General features: G+C 41.2%; 1 protein-coding gene across 1 annotated transcript in view; it reads right to left on the bottom strand.

Moving 5' to 3' along the window:
• TMEM132C (transmembrane protein 132C) overlaps positions 1-21,690 on the bottom strand; it is a 200,658-nt gene that overhangs the window by 23,027 nt on the left and 155,941 nt on the right. The window contains exon 5 of the mRNA XM_027733163.2: positions 4,467-4,610. Within this exon, the coding sequence (XP_027588964.1) occupies positions 4,467-4,610 (144 nt within the window). The remainder of the gene's footprint in view (positions 1-4,466; positions 4,611-21,690) is intronic.

Genomic DNA, 21,690 nt, shown 5'->3' with positions numbered 1-21,690 from the left:
ATGACTATTTCATACAAGTCTGTTCCCTGATGTCAGCAATATTCATAGTAAAGTTATTCATGTGTGTAAATTATGACTGGATTGGGGTTTCAAACAAGATCTGTAACCTTGACAGGTGTCTATTATTGCCCCCAGTATTGCTCTGAAAGTGTTGATACCAGCAGCAGTTCCAGGCTTTTCCAGCTATTAAGCCAGAGTTCAACCATAACACCCTCCAGCCAGATTTTCAGCCCCCAACAGTTCACTGGTGCTTTGATCTGGGATTTTGTTTCAAGTAACAGCACTAAGAGAGGAACAGCTGTGACACTCTGTCCTGGATTTTAGCTCCCAACAGAAATTCCTAACATTCTTGCAGTGGCCTTTACCTGCTGTTAATGTCATCCTCTAGTCATGATTCCCAATGGAACCAAGAGCTCACTGTTCATTAGCTACTAAGGGAAATCTTGAAGGTAAATCCATGTTTTTGTTTCCAGTGACATCCTCAGCAGGATGCATATGTGGACTAATATAACCTGAATCCATGTTTTGATCTGAATACACCTCAAACCTAATAATGCCATTTAAAAATAAACAGAACTAATAAATTAGGTCTTCAGAGTACAGTTCAAGGCTACTACACTGAGACAGGTATCCAACTCTTAATTTACCAATTATAAATACCAGCACTACAATAACAACACAATATGATGTACAACATCTCCTCATGGAGCAACAGGGTAAAAACTCGTTCGAGAATGATGAAATACAAACCCAAAATGTTCACATCAGCTTCTGGAACACACAGAGCACCAAGGATTTTAGAATTCAGGTTGTTTTAACGGCAAACCCCAAACTTAAGTTCAGAAACGTTATCAAGGCTGTTCAAACTGGACACCTCAGAAGGATTGCAAGTCTCCTGAAACTGTGGTGCTCTCCACAGCATGAAACCACCTCTGTTCTTTGCAGCCAGGTGACCTGGGACCACGGAGCAGTGTTTGATCCCGAGCAAACGGCACAAAAGCACCAGCAAAACCAGCCACATTCCACTAGAATTTCCAGAAGATGAAAAGAAGCCTGTGCATGCAACTGCAATTACTATTAATGGATCCAGATATATGGATTCTATTGGTAAATTCCAGCTCGGTGAAGTAAAATTTGGCTGTTGCTTCATTTTTAGTGCCGTAATAAATTTCGTGTCCACTTTTAAAAGGTTGGACCACTGTGCAAAGGCCTGGAGCATTCAAAGGCATTTAAAGTTCATGAAATCAGCAGTAAATTTGGAAGTAAGGACTTGAAACTATGAGACAATAAAAAAAAGTAGAAGGAGTAGTAGTCAGCACATTCAGGCAGGACACAAACTGCACGGAGCTGCCTCCAGACCATGATTATCACTGGGGAAACTATTACCTGTTTGTAGATAGAACTGAGGTTTAGATTTCCACTGGGTTCTGTTCCTGAGAACAATGTAATTGCAGTCCAGCTGAAGACACTTTAAAAATTAATATAAATAAGCTTTTATCTGATGGCCAATTGCTGGGCACAAACATTACCTTTAAGCTCTCTACAAGAACCATGCAAATATTAAAGGCCAAGTGTTAATAGGCACTGATCATCTTCAGCTTCTGGTTTAACTCTCTTAGGTTTGCCTGAATCCAAAGTTACCACAAATTCCACACAATTAAAAGCAAACAAAAATATCTGATCATGATAATATGTCTAACTATGAAATAGCTCTCAATAGCTCTCACCAATAACTCCTTTTATTTTTATTTTTTTTATGAGTTTGTGGTTTAAATTAATCTACAGGCTTTTATGCCTGTAAATGTGTTTGGGGTCTGCTCTGACATGGAAGCTCAGGAACATGAACTGTAAACACATGCACACAGTGCTTGTGAAGATACCATGGGCTTTGCCCAACAGATATAATTTATGATGACTGGATTTTATTTTATTCTTAAGCAGAAAGGTTATTCCCAACAAGGTCTCTACACCGGTGTTTCACAGAGGAGGAAGATGATCTTTCTAAAGAATTTAACATAAAAGCCTGATGGGGAATTTCAAAATGAATTAAGGATGAAAGGCCTCTGTGCTCATTTGAAGCTTTCTGAGTGCTTTTTAAAAACTGAACCAATTGAACACGTCAATTTGCCTTGAACCCCAAACCACTGCCTCGTGTAAAGAAATTTCCTGGAAGAAACAGGAGCGTTCTAGATGGAAAAAAAAAAGGCAAAAAAAGCACCTTTCTTCCTTTCTGATGAGAGGAGAAAACCTTTTGTTCAAAGCATTTAATTGAGCTCTGTTTTTTAACTAGCTGTATGTTTTATAGCAGTTAACACTCATGTCACAGCCACGCTCCTCTAGAGAGCCTGCATATATTTCTAAAAGCACAGAAGACAGTTTCTCCAGTCATCTGAGCAATTTCAAAACATTTCTGAAGAGAAAGAAATTACACCTGAAAAATGTCTCCAGTCGATTCCAATAAAAGCCCTGTGTTAGCCTCCAGTTATTTGTTTCACTTCAACTCCAGAGTGCCCAGACAGGGAGGCTTCTGGAAGCCACTTCAAAATGTTCCAATCGTGCAAACAGGCTCCATTTTAAGAAACCCTTTTAGTGGAGATAAATAATTTCTGTAGAAAATAAGAGAAGAGCACAGCAGGGGCCCAAGTGCTAATCAAAGGACACAGTGCTTCAGGAAAACACCCTTTCCAAACAAACTGTTGGAGAACTGCAACAGTCCAGGCTGTACTGCAATAACTGCAAGCACATGCTCTTTTTTTTTTTTGGTAAGATTTGGGAATTTCATTCCTTCTTTGATCGATGTGCTCCAAAGCTGAAAACCCAGAAGTCATTTTTCCAAAAGGATTTTTATTTGAAAAATAACAGCGCTGTCATTTTTCTATGCATCATCTGGGGATGTATTACTAATCACATATATATATATTATTTCCCTGAGTCTTCCTCTGAGTGGAAGAACTTAACACTGCTCATTTTCACTGTTGGAAAAGAAGAAACCCTCATGGGGCTGGAATTATTTGGTGAAACTCTGTTAGTTGTTTAACCAAGATGGAAGCACAATAGACTTTTTCTGGGTTTTGCTTTTTTTGTGGGTTTTTTTGTGGGTTTTTGTTTGTTCGTTTTGTTTGTGGTTTTGGGGTTTTTTTGTGTGTGTGGGGTTTTTTTTTGATTTGTGAATGCTATTTTGCATTTTTTCTTACTCAGGAATGTGCTTTCCATCAAGGTCACAATCAGAATGATCCCTACACTGAATTTCAGTTTTTACTTTGATTTGTAGTTACGTGACTACCTGAGGAAAAATGTTAACAGGAATTCTTAGAGATTAAAATCTCTGTAAAGCATCTGACATAGGGGAGCACCTCAAGCTCCAGCAAAAACATTTGTTTGGCTCTGAAGGATCCACTGAAAGCAGAAAGCTTTCTGTAAGTCTTCTATAATGGCTTCCTTAGCTCCAAGTATGACTATTTTCCCCACCTATATGGTTACTGGCTTCTATATAAATTTTACAGTAGTGCAGCCAGCTGTTGGATCCTGCAGGTTCAGGGGAGTTTTGCTGCTTTCCCTGAGCCCAAAGGCTGCCCTGACTGGGACAGGTCATGCTGTGGCACCACTGTTTGTACACGGCACAGCCACGGGAGCTGGGAGCAGATTAAAGACCCCTCAAGTGCATCATCACAAAGCCCACTGTGCTGTAAAATCACATCATGGAATAAAACCACTATTCTAAAGAACTTGCAGACCAAGTCTAAAATGCCCCCCTGCTCCAAAACCACACCCCACGGAAGTCCTGCTTGGAAAAGCGCCCCGGGATTCAGGCAGAGCACTGTCTTTGCACCGACTCCCTGCACAACTGGGAATTCCCTGCAGGACTGTGACTGCAGCAGGAATAGCTGGGCTGCCTCTGGATGAAACCACCTCCCTGGTGTTTGGGACTGTGTGACATGCAGCTGCTCACACTGAGCTGATGGCCTGGCCATGTGAGTGCTTCCCAAGCCCTGGTGTGCAGGACCACGTTGTTAATTCACAACAGCTCCCAGCAGAATGGGAAGTCAACCAGGATGACTTTGCACTGCGGTTGCTGGGGAAGGCTCATCCAATCCCTTCCACCGAGGCAGCTGTGGAGGTGATAATCACAGCTGGAGAGGTGATGGGAAACATCTGGACAGGCAGGACAAACAGCAGAGCTGTTTGTGCAGAGAATGTAATCCGTGCACAGAGGACTCGAGGTGAAATTACCAAGACATTTGAAAATCAGGACACGAATGGAAATTAAACACTGAAATTCTACTGAAACTCAATGTGCTGGCTGTACTGTTGCACCTCACTCTTCTTAAAAATCCCTCTCCTTATGCTTTTGAAACAGCAGTACAGTTAATTTGCAGGGGCTGATTTAATAGCTGTTCCCAGGCTATTTGTCGTTTGTGTATAACACGATAGGAAACTTCAGGAGCAGATCCACAGCAGGAACTTACTTTAATGACGTCTTCTCCAGAGGATTTGCACTCCACTGACTCAGAGATGTCTGTCACAGCACTGTTCTCCTCAATGGACACCACTTTGATGGGCACTGCCACTGTCTTCCCCGTGAGAATCGCTGTGTTCAGAATCTCCGTGTCCTGTACACAAAACAACAGTGCTGGTCAGGTTAGTTCTCAGTGGCTCAGGATCTAATTTCAGGTTAGTTCTCAGTGGCTCAGGATTTAATTTCAGCTTCAAATAGGTGCAACTTGGTAAAAGGTAGTAAAACCCCAGTTATATTTTATCTGCTAAATAAACACAGTCAGTGCTGAACACTGATAAATAACAAACAGCATGACTGCAGATAAATTCAGTCCAGGCAGGCACATCACAGGTATCTTCTACTTTGGGGCTTTTCCTAATATTTACCTTCCAAAACATGAGTTCAGAGCTTTTACTAACATGGACTTGACTGGCAGTGTTTGGGACAGGATACAAGAGCCTCAAAAGTAAAAATACTGCTCTTTGAATCTAAGCCCATTGAGAAGACAGGGCCTCTCTGTGAACTCTATATCTGGAACTGTTTCAAGATTATTTAATTTCCTCTGATATGGCCAATGAAGCAATGTAAGGAATCCAGAAGGAGTTAGTGATGCTATTAACAGCAGGGAAAAATAACGAGGAAATTTGGAGTTTGAGCTGGGGTTGAGGCCTATAAAAGCCTCTCAATGCACCATCGACTAAGCTAACTCTTCTAACTCCTGAACTGTTTCAGCATCACCATATTCCCAAGACTCCCATGCAGGAAGAACTTCAAAGTTTTCTCCAACTTCCAATATAAAGTGAATAAAACATTCAGCAAATTCCTCAGCACAGAAGTCATGAGGACTGCAGCCACTGATGTCAACAGCAGCAAAATGGGGCACTGATACTGTTGATACTGTTTTCAATTCAAGTTTAGTGAGTTTGAAATTTAGGTCAGATTTTCTTTTCATCTTGCAACTTGTTATCTCTCAGGTTCTCCTACAGCTCTCATAAGAAATCCCATCAAACTTAAAAGAAAATGCTAAAAAAGGAATGTTGACTGTTCCAGAAGCGTAAGAACCCTAAATTATTCCCATTGCATATAAGAAAATGAAGCTACCCAACACATTAAATCAGAGCTAGATTTTTAAATAACATTATTGGAAAATCCAAGGCCATTCCCAGGAACTCCTAACTTTCAAAGGCAGAGACCATCCCCACCCATTCTCCTACAAATTATGCCAGGTACTCAGCATTCAGTAAAGCACTGCAGTGAAAGGTGTGCCTTTTGGAGCTTTACTCCTGTCATCCAAAACTGAAAATTTTGTTCCAAAACTATTTATTTCCAAGTACTGGGATTTTGATAAGTCCAGAAACAGAATGCAAAGGAGCAGATCTCAACATTTGTGGAAAAACCCCCCTCAGTAACAAACCCAACCACTCTTCTCTCTGCAGACTTCCAAAGCAACAAGCACTGAATAACCCACATGGGTTCATCAAAAAGCAAGCTCAATGTATTATCCATTGTGCATTTGGCTACTGCAAGTATTGTGTGTCCTTTAAAATTAATCTTTTGTCTCAATTCCTTAAAGCTTTATTTTTTGTGTCTCTGAGTGTTAAACACGGTGAACTGAGGACTCCAGGGCAAAGGAGCAGCAGCAGAGCTTGTGGAAACGACAGGGAATATTTTCAGGCTATCTCAGCCCTGCTTTGAAATTATTGTACTCAGATCCAGCTTTTCTTTAGCAACTGATATGTATTACTGATACAGAAATGTGATTTAAAGGGACAGGTTCAGAGGAAGAGAAATACCATAAAGGAATTTCAGATATAAAACATACTCTGTGGCTTGGGGATTTACCCATGTTTGCATTTCATGTTAATTTATGAAGTTCGAGACAAATCAGAAAATCATAAAACAAAGAAGAAACAAGCCTTGCACCACTGCCAAGAAGATAAAGACCTGATTATGCAATGAGGTGAAACTTTTGTGCCACAAGCAGCAGAGTAAAACCATCATCCAGGTTTAATTCACAACAACCCGCCTGGGAGTTGCTCCAACTCCTCCAGCTCAGCTTTGCTCATCCCTGCAGCACTGAGCCATCAGGTGCCCCAACATGAAATCAAATATGAAGAAAAAGAGGAGGGAAGTAGGAAGCCCAGCAGACAAGACCACGAGGCACCCTGACCCATCCTGTGCTCCTGATTTCCCAGCCCTGGGTGTCCCCAGGAATAGAGCAGCTGCCCTGGGCATGGCCAGACTGGCAGCAGTGTCACCCCCAGTCCTGTTTGCTGCTCCACTGGCCATGGATGGCTGCAGGGAAGCTCCCAGCCCAACCACAGCACCACCACAACACCCAAGGACAGGATTAAATCCAGTACTGGACACAGGGGGTAAAAAACCAGGAAGCAATAAAGAGAAATGCAAGTTGCTTCTTTTCTGTGGGAACAACAAATCCTATAAATAATGGACAGAGAAGAGTCAATGGGAGAAGCTGCTCTCAGAAAAGCATTTGGGGACTAGAATAAGTCACAAACCGAATGTAAGTCAGCACTTGCACACTGCTGAGGTTAAAAGCCAAACCTAAACCAACCAAAGAACCCTCCTGCAGTGAACTGTACAAAGAGGATTATCACCTGGAAGGGTGAGGTGCTCCTGCACAGCACTAGCACGGCCTCAGCTAAAGGACTGTCTCTGCTTTTGAGAATTATGCTGCCAAGAAAAACTTTCTCAAGTGAAAAGAAATAGAAAGGAACAAGGAGAATAAATCAACAAGGAGAAAATAAGATCAATAAGGAATTACTGAAAGAATTGGGATTGTTTAGACTGGAAAAGATTATGAGAAAAGATGTTTACTGTCTCCACAGGCATAAAAATTTTAAAAAAATGAGAAAGAATATAATGCTTTCCGTGTTCATGGACAGGGCCTGAGGTAATGGGCTTAAACTGCATCAAGGGAGATTTGTGTGACATTAAGGCAATCTTTATTATAACAATAATGATAGAGAACTGATGGAATAGGTTGTCTAGGGCAGAAGAAAATGCAGTCTAGCCTGAGAGATCTTTGAAGAACAGGTTATCCATCATTCAGAAATAACACAGGTTCTTTCAGTCAGGTAGAGGAGGAGAAGGAGTAGCTGATCTCTCGTAGTTCCATTCACCCCTTTATCTTAGTAGCCTCCATTTCTTCAAAATGGAATGATCACACAATAACCCCTATATCTTGTGTTCTAAATAACCCCATCCTGCTTCACCCACCACAAATAATACGATCCTTCTCCGCTGGACAAAGAAAATGATCTATACCTTCAAAATGGAAACATCTGACAGGCAAATGTCACTGATATTCCTGCTTTCTGCACTGTGTGGAGCAGAGCTGCTGGACCAATTGTTAAGTAATAACCTGTCACTTGTGCCTCTCATTCCAACAGGTCATTATTGATGTATCTGAATTCTAAGTGGCTGTGGTACAAAGCCATTACTGCAAAGGTTCAAAAACCTTTTCAAATTTCCCAAGACCTTTCCGGAGAGAAGACAGAAAATTTGGCTACTGGGACATTATCAGCAATTAGAAACCTCAATCTCCTGCCCTTTGCTAATGGCTTCATTAAAGGCACCAGTGTGCATATGAATGAATTTATTTTGATTAATTACCTCAGAGAACGCATCTGCCCCCAAAATTGTAAAAGGCATTGTTTGTCATGACAAAGGGCTACTGAAATTTTACCTCCCTTCTCTGTAGTACAATAAGAACATCAGGAATTTCAAATTCATGATGAGCAAAAGGAGATGGAAACATACTGTAGATATTATCTAATGGCTTCCTAGCTGGTACCATTAGAGCCATTAGAGATCCTCAGCATTGGGAAGCAGTTGGTACCCACCCAGCTACAGCTCTGGGCAGGAATGGAAACCTTTTGATTTCATCTCCACTGAAAGCAGCCATAACTCATGGGTATTACAGAGATTAAGAAACCCTGATGTATAAGCAATTAATATATTACACACGATGCTAAAAGCAATTCCCAACTCTGCCACTTCCCCTACTCGGCCTGTAGGTGCCCTGTGCTATTCAACTGTGATGAAAATGAAGACCAAAGAACAAAGTCTTGATTCTATTGTCTTTTTTGTTTAGAACTAAAACAGAAAGGTGTGTGCCCTACGTCCCTGTGATTGGAACAGCCCTGTGGCACAACTTCTGCCTCCTCTGGTTCCTTCGTATGGCTGCGATAAAGCCAAAGGCTTTAATGCAACAGAGAACTGACCCACTGTCTGCACCAGGAGCTTCAACAGCACTCTGTCTGTCTGTCTGTCTGTCTGTCTGTCTGTCTGTCTGCTCAGCCATACTGAGCACTCTGGACGTGCCCCACAGACAGGGGGGCTCTGGTTCAGCACCAGAACCTGTTTCCTGCACTCTGCCACCTCCTGCAATACCACTGATTATCCACTGATAAGCAGCAGCAGTAGCTGAATCCTCAAGGAAATGTCAAGCAACATTAGGAAAACAATTGTTCTCACAGCAGAACAGGAAATACAATAGCTGGTATAGGTGGTGATTTCTATGTTTTGTTTTTAAATGCTGTATTCTATCCTCCTTGCAAGCTAATTTGGGATTATACAAACAAGATTACTAAGAAACCTTTAGAGAGACTAAGAACTCATTTAAAGTGTAGGCACTTTTCAAAATCACAATATCTTGGCCACTTCCACGTTCTTTAATTTTTAAAATCCCCCAAGAACTAATCTACTTTCTGTGCAGGGAGCAACTGAAGTTTTAAAATCAGATTTATTTTGTGTGACAAAGACTGAAAGCATCTGATAGCAATGTTTGGACTTGTTCCCAAGAAATTCAAACACGGGGAAAGTAGTGTAGAGTAAATTGAAAAAACAGAAGAAAGATGAGTTGTAACTAAGCATCAATATCTAGTTTGGAAAGAAGTTTCTGTAAGTGTAATGCAAACTCTAAAAAAGCAAGGGCTGGCACTTCCAAAGTTGAAATGGAGAGCTACACATATAATCCCCATTAACACAGAAGGGAGATTTGAGCTCTGAGCTTTGGAAGCCTCAAACTGTCTTGGCAGCCCGAGGACTGAATTCCAAGATCAGCTGACTCTGATATTGCAGAGACTAAGTTGGTTTTCTTGTATGAAGAACTGCCCACAAACTCCCAGTTAAGATGGTTCTTTCCTATTACCAGGGCATCTCTTCAAAGAGTACAGCATAGGAAGGTAATAATTACTATTTAAACCTATTTAATTAACAAACAGTATCAATAAAAAACATTTTTTCTTGTTCTTCTAATGGTTAGAGGACAACTCTAGTGGTTAGGTTTAAGGAGATATCAAAGGAGATATTCAAAAGCAAATCATTGAATTCTATGGGTATGAAATTACTTTAGAAATCTATTGCTAGAATTCAGTGCAAATATCAGCACTCTCCAGGAAGTCTCCAAGCTTTCTTCCTTGGAGCTGATGTTAGGACTCAGAGTACCATTAACTTCCATGCATACTCTTGTCTTGCCTATGTCAGAGTTAATTTGAATAAAGCCCACTAGCACTAATATTGGTCTAAATATTTTCTTCCATAGCTGCACTCACTGTGCTACTTCACAGAAAACTCTGCAAAACTGGTTTTCAGAAAAACCAGTACTTTCTCAGAAAGGGAAAATACTGTCCCTAAGGCAAATGTATTCTAGGCAGAGCTGAGGAGCTTGTGCCCACATTTGGCCATTCCAAGTTAGGTAATCCTATGGCTGACTCTGCAGGAATCTCACATTTTATTCCATCCCTGTTTCAGTCGGGGAACTTCCACTGGTGTCAGTGGGAGCTCTGTGCAAAGAGCAAGAATACAGAATATGAGCCTTAGATGCTTGGATTTAGCTGAAGAACAAACCTTATGCTCATCCAACCCCTCAGTCGTAAGAAGGCAAGCATTCAGCCATGACTAATTTAGGAACTAATTCAACATTAAATTGTGGCAGAATGAGGAAACAAAGTGACAGCTGTTTAATTAAACTCTAAATCCGATTAGATGGTGTTATCAAGAGAAATCCATGGGAGCCTGAGGTCATGAGAACGGTCCTGTTTACAGGCTGGAAATTCTGCAAGTGGAGCCTCACAGAATGATGTTAATCATAGCTTAGCATTTGGATTTCTCCCTCACTCAAACACGCCACCTCAGGAGTAATCAAACCTGTGGCGTAGACGTGAAGGAGTGACACAAAAACGCCACTTATGTTTTAATTGCTAAGGAAATTTTCTTGAAAGAGTATGTGGAAAAGAGGCTTTGGTAGCACTGCCTGCCTTAAAATCAAACCACTACTTGTCTTGTGGAAAAAGGACAGAAGCAGCAAGTCCTTGACAGGACTTGGGTCGGCGGAGACAACGCCTACAGAGGAGAGCTCCAGGAGCTGGGCTGTGCCTCCAGCTGCTGTGCAACCCATCACCCTGATCAACAGTGACACCTTGCCAGCACAGTCACAAGGGAAGAAGATGGAGATGTGGGAGATGCACCCGTTTCAAACACCACAGACAATCTCCCGATGAGCCCCGAGTTGTGCATCACCAGTTTCAGTGGCACCTCAGCCAGCGGGTGACAGAGCTGAACTCACTGCAGGCAATTGTTGTGCTGATTTGTGACCCTGGTGAACACAAGGGGTGTAGATTCGAGTTATTAATACTGCTAAGATTACAGCTGATTAACGAAATAACTTTGTTAGGCAGCAGACTCTGTTTATCTACATAATCCTATGATTAACAGTAAATTATACATTGTGCTTTCTGCCAACTGGGTTCTCTGACACTCCACATCCACAGGCAGTGTGTACAAGAAGGGAAAGGAGCTGACATTCAGGTTTAAAATTCTTAGCACACCCTTCAGGAGAACAGGAGTGTTTCTACAGACCAAAGAGTTTGCTTGGTTGAGGATTTCCCTGAGGCAGATTCACCCTGTTGGCAGGCACTGGGGAAGGGCAAATCTTCTTGGTCAGATTTTGGGTTGTTCTTTCACTTGATTCTAATGCTATTGACATGTAAATCCTGCTCTGCTTCATTCATCAGTTTATAATATGAGGGTTTTTACTTCATGAGTAATATAACGCTGCAAAAAAAATAGGATAATGCTGTTAAGCAGTAAAACTTACTTAATAGCACCCCTCAGCATTCAAATGTGGATCTAGATGGAATCCAGGTTACTCCCTGGCTCTTACTCCATGACTCTAAGGTCCCTACTGGCAAGGAAAATGTTAACTAAGGAACAAATTAACTGTGTTGAAAAATCAGGCCATTCAAAATCTACGTAAGAAACAGACTTAAAGAATAAAAGTTGCCATTTCAGCAGTCTCTTTCTTACCAGGACAGAACAAAGGATCTCAAAGTTTCTTTTGGATGCTAATTCTTTCTGTCACACAACAACACTGTGAGGTATCTTCTCTTTAATAAATCTGGTTTTGAATCGCCAACCACACACACGGCACAGAAATTAAGGACAACACCTGCCCTGAAGAACAAACAACACAGAAGTCAAACACAGCCAAAACATCTCCCATGGAAAGACCCAAAGGTGGAGGTTGGCACTGTTCTGTCCCTGGCAGGCACATTTGTTTGAAGACCCTGATCAACATGATGCCTGTGGGACTCCAGAGTCTTAAAGAAGGGGAATGGAGGAAAGGTGGAAACAGGGACACAGGGAATGGATTCACACTGATCTTCCTCACCTCCCAGAAGAGTGGCTGTGGCAGGTAAAGCCCAGCAGGGCACAGGCTAGGCTGGGGCCCCTCACTAATTTCTCCTGCAAGAAAAACAGTGGCAGCTTCCTGGGACCAGAAGGAGAGGAGAAAATGGGGCTTAGCCAGGATGGGAATTTTTGGGGCCCAGCAGAATCTTCCCTGTAGCTTTTGTGAACAATGTAATTTATGACGAAGATCTAAGTGTCTCTTCAAAATGAGAACTCAGTGTTCTGCACATGCAATGCCCTTTTAATCAACGATCCTGTCTCTGTTTAGTCTCCATATTGAGATAAATCTTAATTACTGGCCCCCTATTTTAGCAACAGACCGTTCCATTTTCTTCCCTGCTTGTACAGTTTTCAAATACCCTGCCTGTGGAATTTCTGAATCCTGATAAATTATGCTCTGCAGACAGAAAAAGGGGAATGTGGAATATATTAAGAGACAGGGATGCAAAAAAATACCTTTGGATTCTTGGATGACTAATCCACACTTTCCTAGCAGTGAATCCACCCTGTTAGCACTCAGACATGCAGAAGGGAACATGGCCAATGATCACTTTGATTTAGCAGATGCAGGCTGTGTTGCTGAATGTAATTCTATCATCAGTCAAAAGTGAGCACCCCTTAAAAAGCAAGAAGGGACTGGATCAACTAATTGCTTTGTTCTGTTTACAGTTAATGGTATAAAATGATGGAAAACGTTATAAAGCCATTAATCAGATCTGTGCATTGGTATGAAGGGCACATTGACCCAAAGTCACATACAGAGGCCTGGACTCTACCCAGGTTGTTGTCATGATAATCTCACTTCTTAGTGCTTGTAATTTTGAATAAAAAATTTAAAATCTTATCAGCATAACCTTCCTGTTTGCAAAGGCCATAAATGTTGTTCTGGCTGGCAGAAAAATGAGCAATGGTCACACCCTGGTTTATAATCAGGATGAATCCGCCAAAAAGGAGAATGAGAAATTTTGCTTTATGCTGTGGGCTAAAAAATGCCCCTTCTTCAGAGCTTATGAAAACAGAATTATACTGGCAGACGAGGCAGCTTCCTACGATCTGCTGATGAGGGATAACCAGTCCTTCTCTTCACTTCCAATGTTTGGAACTCAGTGGAATGAAGAATCCTTATTATCCACCACAGCCAGAGAGGTATAAAACCTCTGAAGGTCCTGTCACTTCTTCCACTTCTGAACACCTGAGAATTGAATTCAGATTCCTTTTAACAAATTGGCTTCAGGAGTAAATATTTACTTCTCTGTATCTGTCATACTAAATTTATCATATGCAGTTCACAACACCAATTCAAAACTTAATTTTGGAGCTGTAATAGTTTGCCACAGGCACTGAGACTAACCAGGAAATCTTATTTCCTCTCCCTTGTGGAATCAGGATCTAAGCACTTCCATTAATATTTCTACCAGTAAAGTTCCATTCCCTGAATATCAGTGCTACTTGTATTTAACATTTCTCTCAAAGTAACCCCATTTTGGCTCCATGTGATAGCTGGATGTCAATATGCTGAGCAGTGACTATAATGAGGGACTGTTTCTACACCAAGGAGGTAAAAGGCAACCAGATCAACTGATTGTCAGTTCATCTTGGTGAATAACTGATTCTTGTTGTTTTCTGAACACATCTAGGAATGAGAAAAATCATTCCCACGTCATCTGACACAGGTTTGGTTTTGCTTTTCTTGCTGAATAAAACACTACAAAAATATTGAGGTGTTCTAGGTTTCCCTTCCATTTTGTTTTCCAAATATATTTGGGGAAATACATAGCCCCAGTGTTCTATCAAAACAAAACAAAAAATCAAATTGGTTTTAAAGTATAGACCAGCAAATACCAATTTAAATGGCTCCTCATTTGATCCCTTGTAGCTTTTAAATTTTTTTTTAATATATAAACCCTTTGTTTTCTTTTACCTTAAAACTTGTCTTTACCCATCATAAAGCAAGGTGGAATCAGAAACACGTGGTCCTTTTCCCACAGAGAGGATGGATTTGGTTAAGCAATGATTACTGACTCCTTTGGGAACCCGCATCCTTGGAGGAGCTTAGAATATCCAGATCCCTGAATTGTCAGGGACAAAACTAATCACCCAGCGGGCTGGAGAGGCATCCCCTGCAGCAGCCACAACCAGCAAACCTTCTGCGAGGAGGGAGATGTCAGACAGATTCCTCTGAGACTGCAGATGGTGAGAACAGCTCCCGAAACTCCTTCCTCCCACCTGCCAAGGACGGATGCGCTGCTCGGATCAGGCAGGGGAACACGCTCAGCTCACCCCTGACAACGGGTTACACTTGCACTCAGAGCCTGTGTTTAACGAACCAAGGCCTCAAGAAAAAACCCCAAACCTTCCTCCCACCCTAAATTACTCCGACAAGATGATCTTACCCGATAGTGTAACCCCCCAGGTGACGGGAAATGCAAATTAATAAGGACATGAAAGAAAATCAACCGAACGTTTTCATGCTTGATTGTGTCTTCCTTTTGCATCTTAAAAGCTGCAAATGTGCACAGTTTGTCTTTTGTGAGTGCCTATCATAATCAACACGTATCAACAGCGACTGAGCCTCTGGCTGGAGGCCCCTCTGCTTTGCAGGAGCTGTGACACCAAATTCAATTAGGAACAGCTCACTAAAAACCCAAGTATTACACTAAAGCTGTCTCTATTTTCTGTTGACTAAAACAGATATGTCAGGATCCAGTGGCCAATGTGCATTTTCAAAGAAAGATGGTATTTCCTGCTGTGTGGAGGAAGAGTCTGCAACTGAAAAATTACTTCAAAGGAAACAATTCTGGAACCACTTAAAACGTAGAAAAAGTTTTAAGGACAACTGCAGGAGATGGGAAGCAGAAGCCCACATTTCATCTTTCTATAACCACTTAAAATATAGAATAAGGACGTAAAGGGGACTGGAGAAGATGTGAAGCAGAAGCCCACGTTTTATTTCTCTAACTAAACTTAGACGTAAATGAAAAAAATCACCGTGATTTTTAAAGAGATGCTTATGTCTAACTACCTGCTCCTCTTTGTGACATTTCATTCCTTACTTTCAATATTTTGCTAAACTGACTTAGAAATGAAAGCACTTATGTAGGAAACACACCATGTAGAGAGAGAAAAAATTGCAGTACGGCTTGAAATGTGAGTGATTACCTGAGATACTCCAACTCCAGCATTAATGGTTATTTTTAGCATAGAAAATGCAAACAGATGAAAAGCTGTGAAGTGACAGGTTAAAAGCCTTTATTCTGAGACCAACACACTTGAGAACCATCACTGTTGCTGCCTCAGAGCATTGCTACTTATGGATATAAGTATACTTGCAGATGCTTATGAATACACTTACACTTGATAAATACAAGCAATAAACTGTCCTAAGTCCTCCTCAAAACTTATGCTTTTATGCATTCATGCCATGCATAAATTATACACATTTCATCTACAGTAGACATATGACAATATCTACAATGCCTAGTCATACATACAATTTTTTAGCTAATAAACACCCTTAGAAGAGAGCTTGGAAAACAGCACAGAGAAAACATATTCAGAGCATTAGCTCAGTGAATGTAGCTACTTACAACACTCCCAGGAAAGGATAAATATTTGTTACAGATACCAAAAGTCAGGCCAATAAAATAGCCCTGGAAACTGCAACACATTCTATCCTTTGTAATCACAAAAATAGCTTTTCATTTACTCAAACATCCAAGGAATAATTGTCCGAGGAAGCTTCGGGCTATGATGAACACCTCTCATGTTTTCTCCATTGCTGAATGGTCCTATTAAGTTTATCACAGATGGGAAAGGGAATATTGGTAAAGCCTGAATGGGAGAGAAAGGCAATAGCCACCTGGTGATCTTATAATGGACTAGTTCATGGATGCTTAAGCAGCCAAGGATGGAGCTCTATATTATTTTCTCGCTGAAATAATTTCATGGCTTACAGTTCTCTTTCGTTGCATAAAGACTAATACATGAAACTTGTCAATTTAAGGGTATTTTCTCAAGATCTGCCAGTCATTTACTTTCCTTTTTCACCAGTCTGAGCAAGTTATTTGGAAATGGAGCCCCAGTGAAATTGGGTTTGCTCCACCATTAGGCAGAACCAGAGCAGCTCTGGTGGTGCCTCCAGCCTGTGAGGACTGTGGGGATAAAGCCGGTCGTAAAAAGGCAATTTGCATTAGCAATTTGAAATTCTTCCCATGTTCATTTCAATTAGACCTGTGGCCCCTGTTATAGAGTTGGCTTTATAGCTATAATAATATTGCTGTAATAGCTGTAATCAATAGGCAGTTGCAGATGGAAAATACAGAAGCATCTTAGGACACAAGCACGTGTGCACACACAATACAGGCTGTATGTATGTGATGTATGTGTAGATGTGAGCACCCAAATACATCCCCAGCTATAATGGAAACAAGACTACGAGGCCTCCTGTGTTAACAGAAGCCACAAACTTGATTACAGGCAGATAGAGGCTGTACTTTTCATTTTATATATAACATTTTTCCATCCCAGTTCTTTCTTAGCGTAAATATTTTGCAAACAATTTTTTTCAGCCTGACCCCGCTGAAATCAACAGTCATTTTCAGTAAAGCCAAGGTCCATCCCACCAAGCATTTCTTTGGAGTAAACCCCAAAGAATCCCCACTAATGTGCTTTCCTGTAGTCAGACCCAAGCACTTCTATAAACCTCTGCTGACTTCCACCTGAAGGGCTGGGGTCCTACTCAGACAAAACTGATGGATGTAAGTGGCCATTAGGCTAATAAGACATGATTAGAGGGGGTTTTCAAGCACTTAGTGATGATCTGGATCACAGGGATACTTTTGCTGTTGTCAGTTTATCCCTTCCCACGTTGCAGATGTTCCCTGTGGTTGGTATGAAACCACCACCACGGGTGGAGGATGGACAGACAGTGTTTGAGAGCAGCACAAAGTCATGCTGGGCAGCAAACACGGGGATCTTAACACGGTTTCTGAAAGATAGGAGTCAAAACCTTCAAAAAAAAAGCTTGAAGAAGCCCTTCAGTGAGGGCCTGATATTTACAAATACTTATGTACACTTTTTAGCTGCTTCTGTTTGTAGTGCATTCTTCAGCAGCAGCAGGAAAAGCTGCCAAGGAAGTATATCCTTTGAGAAGGCAAACTGTACACTGAAGATACCCACATAGTTACAGGGAAAAAAACCAAACAACAAACAAAAAAACCCAGGGTATTTTTGGGGACGTGCTTCACAGCAGATCCAATTCCCAGTCTGTAGCTCTGGGAAAAGACTGAAGTGTCTAAGAGCAGAGTGCCATTTCCATGCTCTCAGGTATCATGCCTGGCCTCCAGATGCTCTTCCATAAGGGCACAGGTCTCCTGTAGGTCCTGTGTCATGCCTGGCAGCCCTGAATGGATGGCTCAGACTCTGCAGCATCTTTAATGGTATCAGACACCTCCCTGCAGGCATCTGGATCACCTCCTTTTTGCTTCCCCCTGAATTTTGTGCAAGTTTCCAATCTGCCTTCTTGTGCTTCAGCTCCCCCTGTACAGAGGGGCTCTGCCCTCACTCCATTTATTAACTGTGGAAGTAGAAACTCTTTTCAGTCCATGAAATTTGGTGCCTTCTATAACCTGTAACTGGAACTTCAGGTGGAGCCCCCAGATTTTACTGCATAGGAACCAAGTTTTATACAGTGTTCCAAGCCACATAAACTATTGATGATGAATAACAAAGAATAAACTATTCAATTTGGAAAATCAAGGTAAAATGTTATCTACCCTGATTGCCCCAAGGGATGGGCACTGCACTGATCTGAGTGTGGGGTGGTCTGCACTCTACAGCTGGGGTGCAGTAATTTTAAATGCTTTATGGACTTCAAGGATTAAGTCCCAAGGACAATGTCTCGTTTTAAGTAACTGGGGTACTGCAAGATACATGGATGATCTTTATGGCCACTGTGGAGGTTGTGAACTTGTTTTATTTGTGTAGATTAATATGTCATGGATAATTAATTAGTTACTTTCTCCTTCTAACAGACAGTATTCACCTCCTACAAGTTCCTAACGGTCCACAATTTTTGTCCATGCTCTTGGTTGAAGTTTGTGGATGTCAGAACCCTATTTAAACCACAGCACAAGTGAAGTAGGCAGCTTCTGCTTCAGTATTTCAATTTAGTTTAGTCTATTTTGAAATCAGCAAGACGATATTTCTACTTGCTCCTTTCTTATATTGGCTGTACAGTTTTAATTCTCGATAAGCAAAACCTGAAACAAAGACACAACAAATTCTTACGACACTGCTATGAAAAAGTAGTAATAAAAATGCAGAAAATAGGCATTATTAATTCTTATCCTTGTACCTATAGGATTTTTCCTTTTCAAATAGTTTATTGATTTCACTGACTTCATAGCGGGTCCACATAAGCACATAGAGGGCAGGAACAAGATTATTTGCACTAATGAGAGCAGATACTGTACAGACATCAGAAACTTAGGGCAGCTAAAAAGATGAGAGAGTGACACAGGAAAATTAAATTATTGATCAGGCACATGTCTGATAGACTGGTGGCCCTTATATAGAAGCTAAACCTGGCATATATCTAGAAGAAGGGAAATTAAATATATACAGTATGTATAATCATAGATTCAATTATTTCCTCCTTCCTCAAGCAAAAACATGTTTTACCTTCAGGGGTTGCTTGTCAAGATCCTGCTGGCTGAAAGCTCATGGCTAGAGAACCATCCTTAAAATAGGTTGCTATGATCATTGTATAAGTCACGGATATGACAGACAAAGGGATCAAATCCATTTGTTTAAAGCAGTATTTTAGTTGTTACCATAACCTGGAGCAAGCCCAGTGACCATTAACTTTATCTGAGCATCTCACAGCAACTTACAATGCTGAAAGAGACTTGAAAAAAGATTTGTGCACTTGAAAGCTTGGCTGTTTTTTCCAACTCTTGGATGGCCTAATAAAAGACATCACCTCGAGCCACAAACCTTGCCTCACTTATATTTTTACTCTTCAGGACTAGAACGGCACTGTCAGTATTGAGGTTGGCATCCACGTTTAAGCAGGGAATTTTCCTTCATAGAGAATGACCCTGTAAGCCAAATACTTGCATTGTAACGTAGGAAATATGAACCACTGTGACTGTTTTAAACCTGCTGTGGGCCTGAGCCAAAGATCCAAAAAAAGAGGCAGAAACCAACTCCAGACCTGCGGCTCCCAGTCCACCAGACCATTCCTATTTTTGCATATCAGAGTCTTTCAGTGCTTAATGAGTAGTCCATAATTTGAATGAGGTAAGAGCAGTGAGGAGGAATTACTGAGTCTCAAATGACTTATTTATTACCACACCAATCTCACTCCTGAAGATTCCAAGCATCCTTAAAACATATGCCGCAGGATACCTGGTGCCAGCTGGCAGCTCTGCTCTTTAGTCACTGCTTTTCAACGCTTCCAATTGACATTTTGTCCCACATCCAGAATCTAAAACAGAGTCTTCTCTGCTGGTTCAATCCAAGCAGCAAAACCCTATAAAAACTTCTCTTGCTATTGGCACACAGGCACATAGTACCCTGTACAAAATGATTCAAGAGTACGTCCGGGTCCAAGACTGATCTCTTTGGTTTCTGCTGCTGACATAATATATGCAGCAGGAGGCCTTCTACCTTCTGTTAGCTCTCCAAAATGAGAACTCAAGATCACAAAGAGGTTATAGCAAGCCTTTTGGATTTCAGCCAGTTGTGCACCGTTTCAGAACACAAAAGGAAGAGAATTCACCTTTAAATCACACAAGGTGATTTCGTCCACCATCGTCTCTCCCCATCCACGTCCTGGTAAAGTCTGGTTTATGCAAATGAAAATAAAAGTGTTATGCCAAGGTAAAAAATGTCCACATTAAAGAAAAAAAAAAGATAAAGTGGATCTCCCTGGAATGGCACACTGAGACTTAAACTCAGTAATGAACCTTAAGGTTTGAACTGCAAGAAGTACTTTGGGAGTAAAAGGTATAAATAAATGTGCTATGCTGCAGAACCAGCCTAGATGTGAGCACATTATGTGGTGCAGTAACACACCGGTGTGTTTTTCAATACTGAATTTACAGGCTAATGTTTCCCTCTATCATTTTCTCAAACTTCCCAGTGAACTTGAATTATTTTTTTACACTTATTTAGTTTAAGCAAAATACTCATTTCACAGACTCCAAAACATGCAGAGCTCTGGTCCTACAGGGCCTTGGAGAGCAGAGCACAACACAGTCACTAATCCTGGTACTGACAGTCAGCATTCAATATTTACCCACTGTAATTAATAAAACTGTTGCTATTTTTTACTAATAGAGGATTTCCAAAAGCAAATTGCAGCCGTAAGTTACATCATTACAGCCTTATATTATTGTTCTGTGAGGTAACAAATCTTGCAGAAAGACAATCAGCTTTGCTAGAGAAAAAAACCCACAGAGAACAAATCAGATGATTTGGACCTGAGTAAAATCAATGTCAGTGGTACTTTTTTTTTTTCCATTTGCTTGCTGAAATTCCCTCTCTCCCCCGTGTGCTGGCTCACTGACGGTCATGCCATGGTGCTGGTGCTTTAAATATCAGGCATGATTTGTTTCTGAGGGAAAGCCAATCCTGACTGTTCACTGTCTGTGCTGATTTACTTTGCGGGGCCCTGCAGTTTAACTGTGGTCTAAAGACACACCACAGCAACGGGGCCACAGCCACAGGGGACAAGTTTTGGTCTGTTCATTCATTTCAGCACATGTGCAATAAGATGGAGAGCCTGGGCACTGCAGGAAGACCTTTGCATACAGGCCCTCTAACTTAGAAAGGTTAGTTTTGCTGGTAGTCCAAGCTTTGGTGCAGTTTTGGTACCCTTTTCATTCTGGGATTAGAAACAGATCAAATCCCATCCCCACTGCTGCTCTCCATGTCTTTTAGCAGCTGCTGCAGAAGGAAAGAGCCAGAAGCACAATGCCAGCTTTCTCCCCAGGACTGTGCTGAACCCTGTCCTGGGTTTTGGTCTTTTACCTCCCTCAAGAAGAACTATTGAGTTTGAAGTACAGATTCCTAATGAATTCCATGACAAACATCCTCAGTGATGAGTGTCTGGCTGGATAATGAACTGTAAACTGAAAGCAGGGTAAGGCAAACATGCATCTGAGAGCAAACCAAAGGTGAAAAGTTGCTGGGATTTAATGTTTGGGGGTAGCTCATTAAAACACTGAAGCTTATAAAATACCTGGTGATTTTCCCCCCCATGCTCCCTCATTATCTTCCATTAGAATAAAGCATTTTCTTGTTGTCTCCATAGTTTCACTGTCCAAGCTGTAACACCTCAGGACCTCATTAATCAGAGTCCAGCCCAAACAATTCAGAATTCTGCTTAGTAAATACTTCACCTGATTGTGAAGAGTGAAGCATTCCCCAGAAATTTTAAAATTCTCTTTACAGATCAAAATCATCATTAGAAG

Source organism: Pipra filicauda, unplaced genomic scaffold, assembly GCF_003945595.2.
Source record: "Pipra filicauda isolate LSUMZ 115617 unplaced genomic scaffold, ASM394559v2 scaffold14_size4853619_pilon, whole genome shotgun sequence".
Classification (NCBI taxonomy): Eukaryota; Metazoa; Chordata; class Aves; order Passeriformes; family Pipridae; genus Pipra; species Pipra filicauda.
Note: the sequence above shows the minus strand (reverse complement) of the source record. Positions and strands in the feature narration are given on the sequence as shown.